This window comes from Echinococcus granulosus (genome assembly GCF_000524195.1).
Source record: "Echinococcus granulosus chromosome Unknown EG_S00031, whole genome shotgun sequence".
Lineage (NCBI taxonomy): Eukaryota > Metazoa > Platyhelminthes > Cestoda > Cyclophyllidea > Taeniidae > Echinococcus > Echinococcus granulosus.
This window is the reverse complement of record NW_020170411.1, coordinates 263,279-270,815: the sequence shown is the minus strand read 5'-3', so window position 1 is coordinate 270,815 and position 7,537 is coordinate 263,279. Positions and strand designations below refer to the sequence as shown.

Below are 7,537 nucleotides of genomic sequence, written 5' to 3'. Positions count from 1 at the left end.
TGTCTTACATACCGCGTTAGAGCATCAATAGTTTCATTCATGAAATGCCTGTATTTTGTTGTTTTCTATAGGCATTGGTTATAGGTGTCTTTTGTAATTTACTACGTTAGTGTTCTCTGTGGTCGAGTTAAAATATGAGGACATTTACTTGTTCTAGTGCATCTTTCTTGTTTCTTGGCTTGTTTGAATACTGGCTGTAACTTAGCATTTGACTGAGGTCTCCTATGGTTGATCCAATATCTTATGCTTAGAAATACTTTGATTAGAATGTGTTATATTTTAGGACGGTGGGTTCTGATGTTCAGTGTAGCACAAACTTTGTTGTGGAGACTGTCATCTTCTGTCTTTACAGACATATTTTATGTGCTCAACTTGCCAAGATGCTATGCTTCAACCGTGGACAAATATCAAATCCAGCATGAGCATATGACTAAGGATGAATGCCTTGTTGTGGACAATTTTGATCGTGTTCTATTCACAGCTTCAAAAAAGGTTTTCCGGTTTCTCACTTTCCAAGTTCCTAGAATTGTCACTACAAAGGTGGCTTATTACATCGGGCATTTAGTTTGTTCATATTTCGCGCATCACCTTCAACTGCTGGTTCATTGGAGCTTTTGGTACAACAACGTTCTACGTCGAAGCTCACGTTTCCATTATTATGGACTAATAGCTGTTGTAGTCACCCCTGCGTTAATTATGATGGTGAAACTGAGGAGGCGAACGCTCTCGGTGTTAAACGTGCGGCCCGACGTAAGGTTAGCTTCTTACAGGTACTTTGTGCGTTTGAATGCTCCCATCTCCTTTGTTAAAATGTATTTGTTCCCCTTATTTTAGGCAAATCATGAACTTGGGATTGATATTACTAGATGTTTATCCATTGAGGATATTCATTTTTTGACGCGCATTATTTACTCGGCTTCCAATGAGCCCGAGGACAATATGTGGTGCGAGAGGGAAGTGGATTACCTTCTGGCCAGCATTCTTCCTCCAAATCTGTCAGTCGATTGTTCCTACATGGCCCCCGATGTCGATGAGGTTGCTGCGACCGCTTGGTTGGACCTCGTTTCTCTCGAATCCTTGGTTGAAAAAGAGCCCTGCTGCTATACGCCATGGTTCCGGAAAATCGTGCGCCTCGGATACCTTAGAAAGATGTGGCAGTGGGCAGAAGCTAAAGTATCCTTATCACCACCTCATTCACTCCAGGCCGTTGGCGAACTGTGGGACCGAACTGACATTTTTGAACTGAAATAATCAATGTGATTATCTTAATCTACGCATACATATTTTACTTCCTCATTACCTTGTTTATTATTGGGAATATATTGTCCCAACTTATAGTTACTTTTTGACTTCACCAACAACGTGAGAGGATCATTTACTTTGGTTTTTGTTCTAGAGAATGACACTGGGCGGGTCTGGAGCACCAGTGCGTCGTGGCGCCTCTTTAATTGGCAGTTCGTCATCCGTAGACGATGCAACCAACCAGAATAGCAATGAGCCTGATCTTTTGAATGAGCTGTATACTCGCTTAGAACATATCCAACCCACGGTACGTTAATGTGTTTGCTAGTAATTTTCTTCCCTATATTGATAGATACCCGATCGTGTGTCTATACTCCTGTTGGAGTCCGCTGGGGTGCGTCTAGAGGCGGGCGAAGGAGACGCCCGATTAGCCCGTTTGGTTAGTCTAGCCGCCGAAAAGTTCCTTTCCGACATTCTTTCCGACACCATGGTACACTGGAAGCTCTCAAATGCCCAAAACACCGGTCTTCTCACCAAAGCCGGCACTCCTTCTGCTTCGAAAGAGGCGGGCAATGCTCTTGCGCCTCCAGAGGATAATAAACCACAAGGTACATCTGCAGCGTCCATGTTACACTCGTTGCTTACGTTAGCTATGGTGGTCAGAATACTTTCTTGTATAATTTTTTTCATTCGCTTTTGAGATTTACATATATAGAGCAGAGTATTGATACTAAACAGGGTCAGCACATGTTTGCTGTTGTAAAAACTGTTGGGTTTGGTATAATTCTCTTGCTATCGATCGATATACGGCATCTATTACACAATTGTTTGATGCGTGCGCACCTATTTGTCTTTTGTCCAGCCCAGTCTAAGCCCTCAGCGTCGGGAAAGGTGGAGAAGCGTGTCACGCTAACTGTGGAGGATCTTGTGGCGGCCCTGCGCGATCGAGGCATTCATGTGGCGCGTCCGCCCTACTATATATGAGTAAATGCCCGATTGCGTCCTTAAATCGGTTTTTTGTTTTGTTTTTTTTTTTTTTGTGGTCACCAGAAACGACATTCAATGTATCTATACATCGTAGAGGCTATGTGGTGTGGAGGATCGCTTTGCAATACCGATGTGTTGTCGACGCAACTTTTTACCTCTCCTGGGGGCCCATAATGGTGGGTGTGCGGGCGTAGATGTGAAGCCACTTACGACTGGTGGTTCAGCCTAGAGTCCATACTTGAAGCCTTAAATGAGATGGGGGGGGGGGTTTAGCTGTTCTTTGGCAGTGAGGGGTGCGGGTTCTCGCTGCGGAGGTAGGCATCACCCAGCCCACCTGTTAAGACCTCTTTGATGGCACTGGGAAGCTGCGACGGTTTATTAAAATCGGCGTTTATTTTGCAAACACCGATTATATTTCTACTAAGTAGTATACCTTACAGAGCATGCATTTAGACTACCGCCCTCTCTGTGCGCCAGTAATGTACTTTTTGCCATGCCGATGAGACTCCTCATGACTTCAAGGGAGACCAGGGGGCCTACAGTACAGTCGGCAAATGTCGCATCTCCTAACAGAGGCTACATTCTATGACAAGCGATTAGTCAGTTGCTATTTTCACTAAAAAGCTCAAATTAAAATACGTAGAAATAAATTTGCCTTGTTTATGTACATCCAATGGCTGAAGCAATTATTAGAGGTCGGCATGCTGTTGGATCTATAAAAGATGAGAAAAGACTATCGACAGGCGTAAATGAGGAATCTTACTTATTATTTCAGTAATTTCAGACAAGCAAGGCAAAATTTTGGGGCAAACATTCATAATTTTGCTTTAATTGATTACATAGGTGAATTATCACTTGATACTTTTGTTTCTCAACTAGTTAGTAAAACTGTGCTAAATGGACCAAAAAACACGCTGACGTCCTCAATAAAAAACGGCTAATCTTTAACTTGAGGTGTGGTTTATTTGTGTGTCTCTTGATCCAGATAGCAAATTGTGGGAATTGAATTGACTTAATACGATTAGAAATAATTTTTTCGTAAGTGATTGGGTGTTTCAAGTTTCCGTATTTTATCTTCTTGCTAGAACTGCATGTCATTTGCGTCCCGAGTAACATTTGCTGTCTCCTGCGTCGCGACCGTAGGAATTATTGCTTACGTACATATTGAACAAGCCTTAGAGCGAGAAGTATGTTGTTCCTTTAATTAACTGCTTTCTAAAAAGCGAATAAGTGCCACTGTGCGAGAAGAAATCGAGGCTACGAAGGCTCTCATAAGAGACCGAATAGAGTTAGAGTAAATACTGTATTTATTAATTTTGTCAGGCCTTCTGAACTTTCAGAAAGCCCTTCAAAATAACAATGCAGCAAGCATTAAAGGTTCGAGTTCCGTTTCCAACCAAATCTGCCGCTGAAATTGCATTTCGTTCTCTGAGAGTTGATGCAGAACCCCAACGTTCAACTGTTTCTGTACAGCTATCTGTTGAAGAAAACTTCCTCTGTGCAAAATTCACTGCTGATACTTTATTCGAGTCTAACTTGGACTCTATTTCGCAGTTGAAGAAGCTTCGCATAACAATTAATCATTGGCTTGATTCAATATTCTTGATTTGTGAAACTATGGCCGAGTTTGGCGATCCTCCTGCAGATATGCCTGAACCAATGTGCGCGATCACGGGGAATGGGGATGCTTGACCTTTTTTAGAAATAAAACTAAATAATTTGCAAGCTGGGTTTTGTTGATGCGCAAACTAGTCGCGTCTACTGTGACAGAATTTGCTCATTTTGTAGATATGAGTGATCAATTGGACGCCTTGTTTTTGAACATTGCACAGAACTGTCCTGATGGTATCAGAGGGATGCTGGATGCCTTTTTCGGCTTCCTTTCCCGCAGAACGGACTTCTACTACGGTGCTGCAATAACTGATGCAAAGCAACTCGTCCTAGAGCAATTCGAGAAGCACAAGGTAAGCATCCTCACACTTTCTTAAAGCTATTTTCGTAGACTGCTGCTCTAAACCGCCACAAACGAGAGAAGGAGGAAATGAAAGCCAAAGAGGAACGCGAGAAGCGTCGTCGTGCCGAACGCGCGGAAGAGGCTCTCCGAAAATCCGCTGATAATGGTAATGGTAGTCTCTAGTCTCGATAAGTACATTTTAGCTGGTAGCAAGGAGTTAACTCGCTCCACCGACTAAATTGCTCACTAGTTTCCTGGTCGTTAATGTTAATCTGGGTACTGTTCTGCAGGTGTACGGTAGTTATCTCCTAGATGTCTAGCAATCATCCAGGTAGTTAAAACGAAATCAGAGTAAACAGTCATTTCAATGGTTTATCACCCCGTTTTCTGTTCGGAGACGTAACCCTATCCATATAATCTACTGGACTTCAAAAAGCACTGTCAGTGTCCTTGTCTTGTAGGATACAGTTGAATTTGCTGGTTCAACTTTTGTTTACAAATCAGATACCAGTTTTTACATAGCTAAGCTCATAGGATCCCAACCAAGTTCGCACACGTTCATATTTCAGACATTCATAGCGGTGTGGTGATAGAGGAGGTAAAGGACGACGAAGAGGCGGAAGAGATGATGAAGTCGGAGGGAGAGGAGAAAGAGGAGTCGGCGAAGTTAAGCCCGAAGGGAGACGAGGAGAGTAAGGAGAGTGCGCCGATTAAGCCCGTTAAAGTGGGGCCTCTTGCCGAAGGGGAGGAGGAGGATGAGGAGGACAAAGGCAAGCTAAAGCCCAACGATGGAAATGGTGCTGATCTTGATCGCTATCGATGGACTCAGACTCTTCAAGACTTGGAAGTTAGAATTCCAATTAGGGTAGGTCTTATCAAAATATTGTTTTCTTATTTTTCCAGTTTATCGATTCTCAACCCAAACGGTATTCCTGACCGCTATCAAAAGCTACTTTAAAATAAACTTTTTTTCGATTTGCTTGAGGCTAGTTATGTCATGATGTGGGGACTTGTTACACCTCAGTTATTGACAAGTCTTACCGTACACTTATTTAGTGTTTGTTCTCATTTTCGTGCATTACTTATATCGAGGGCACTCTATAATACCTACAATTACTGAGCTAGATGAAATCCGAAGAGTGCTTGCGATTTGCTTTATTTAGGTTTTTTTCATTCTTAGTTGGGTAGGCGGATTAAAAGCCGCGACGTTGTGGTAGAATTCAAACGAAGGCATTTAAAGGTCGAACTCAGGGGTCAGGAGCCAATTCTTCAGGGCGAACTTTACAATGAAATTAAGGTATAACCGCTTTCTGTATCAATATTCGACTTTGAGCGCTTGCCGAATTGCAACATCTAATGGTATTTCAGGAAAGTAGTATTACTTTTTCATTTGTGGTAAATTCTAAGGCTTTCGCATTACTTGTTTTCTTAATTGTGAACGGTAGAAATTTGTCCTTGTGTTGCCCGTCTCTTAGCCTATTTTAGTGTGCTTATATTATATGATGCATATAATTTAGCTTCCCATAATACGCATAAAAACTGCACTGTTGACACTATTGTATGCTAGAGGGTATTCAAGCTTTAGGAAAATTTGGTCATAGGAATGCACGATTTTTTTCTGTTTTTGTTCGTTTGTATTTTTCAGATAATGCGGTGTTACAACAGCGAGGCCATTATTTTTTTTTTCAACTTAAAAACTTTGCTTAAGATTTTGGTAATAGGTTTATAAACTCAAAGTGGTGTTAAAGTTTTCTTGCAAGACTGCGCGATGAGTGACTAACGGATTTATAATACGATTACCACCGCACATGAAGTGTGTTTAAGTAGACAGCTGTAGAAGGTTCACCCTGTAAGTATTTATCCACCCGTTCTGCAATCGCTACTTATATCATTTGGAATAGTTATGCGTAGGTTTGTCTTTCAATATTGTATGCTCTTATATGGCCTGATTCCTCTTTGAAGACGATATATGCTATGCAAGTCTGCTTAGGACTTCGGTATAATCGTGGAGGAGGGTTGGTGGGCTGTTAACAGAAATGATCCGGGTGAAACGCCATAATGCCAAAGTACTGGCCAAAGTCTGTAGGGACTGAAGAGCCTGGGCGGTCAATTGCGACCACAATTGGGCGCTGAAGTTCCTAGTGTCACAAGATACATGCTCGTTCTAAAACTTGCTTCCTGCTCTTCTCTCACATGCCAGACAGAGGAGTCCTCTTGGACCCTGGATGACGGATTGGAGATAGTGCTGAGTCTAGAGAAGGTCGACAAGATGTCCTGGTGGTCGTGTGTGGTGAAGGGTGAGCCGGAGATCAACACAAGGCGTGTGCAGCCGGAGAACTCTAAGCTCGGTGACCTAGACGGAGAGACACGGGGCATGGTGGAGAAGATGATGTACGACCAACGACAAAAGCAGCTTGGGAAACCCACCTCCGATGAGCAGAAGAAGCAGGAGTTATTGAAAAAATTCATGGATGCGCATCCTGAGATGGATTTCTCTAAGTGCAGGTTTGATTGACTCTTTCATTCCTCAAAGAGCAGGACACCATTATCAAATGCTTGTTATGTCGTTAAAGTGGAAACATTTTAATACTTTTCCTCAGTTGAGTAATTTTGCACCGAGTGGGCCAGTGCTTGCTTCTTGAGTTGTCAAAGCTAATTTCTCTTAACAGGTTTAACGGCAGGTTTAGTCTGGGTCATTTTTATAATCATGCTATTTATTTAGATAGAGTAGTCGGTTTCGGAGTTGCTAATAAGCCAGGATACAAGCTTTATGCATTTCCTTTATCAATCTAACGAATCATAAGCTACAGTTATCTCTATTTGGGACTGAATCGCTAAGTCCGTATGTTTTCAACATTGATGTGATTCATTCGACTTGGAAAAGTCTCACTTATTAAAAATGGCCAGAACTGTCGGCGACGTTACTTTTATGGCAAATGGTGGGAGGGTTTAAGTCAAGGATGCTGGAACCCGTTACACTCCATGTTACGTGAGCAAGGGGTCTGTGGAACTGTGTTTTTAAAAGAAGTTTCACAAATTCTTGGCAAATTGTCAAAACTATTCACACACAACTGTGATGTGTTTTGGGGAGTTCGGTTACTCAAGATGGGGTTGGGTTGCCTGCTGTCGCGACAACAGGAATAAATGGTTTGTGTAGCAGAAGCTTATTAGTATTTAGTGGCCAGAAGATGTTTTTGTATGTGAAGTGGGGAAGACTAAGAAGAATACAGCTCGGCAAAGTCGATAATGAGTTCAGTGAGGCAGGTGTTGCTGCTTCATTCAAGGTAATGCAATGATTTGACGGTTTTTTAACCACCCAGGCAGTTGGAGCTTCTCAGGAAGCGCTATTACCTA

At 42.3% G+C, this 7,537-nt stretch overlaps 2 protein-coding genes across 2 annotated transcripts; both read left to right on the top strand. All coding sequences in view use genetic code 11, as the record gives it.

Annotated features, from left to right (window-relative positions):
- Positions 1 to 297: 297 nt before the first annotated feature.
- Positions 298 to 3,170, top strand: EGR_04743 (Isopentenyl-diphosphate Delta-isomerase; the record flags this gene model as incomplete). The annotated part of the gene is made up of 5 exons (XM_024493992.1): positions 298 to 492; positions 525 to 755; positions 835 to 995; positions 1,893 to 2,015; positions 3,014 to 3,170. 5 exons carry the CDS (start codon positions 298 to 300, stop codon positions 3,168 to 3,170), a joined length of 867 nt encoding a protein of 288 aa, XP_024351557.1.
- Positions 3,171 to 3,320: 150 nt separating this feature from the next.
- On the top strand, positions 3,321 to 6,698 carry EGR_04742 (Nuclear migration protein nudC; the record flags this gene model as incomplete). Its single annotated transcript, XM_024493991.1, has 8 exons — positions 3,321 to 3,416; positions 3,453 to 3,523; positions 3,570 to 3,890; positions 3,956 to 4,193; positions 4,232 to 4,349; positions 4,753 to 5,048; positions 5,364 to 5,480; positions 6,384 to 6,698. The coding sequence occupies 8 exons, from the start codon at positions 3,321 to 3,323 to the stop codon at positions 6,696 to 6,698; spliced, it is 1,572 nt and encodes a 523-aa protein (XP_024351556.1).
- Between the last annotated feature and the right edge of the window lie 839 nt (positions 6,699 to 7,537).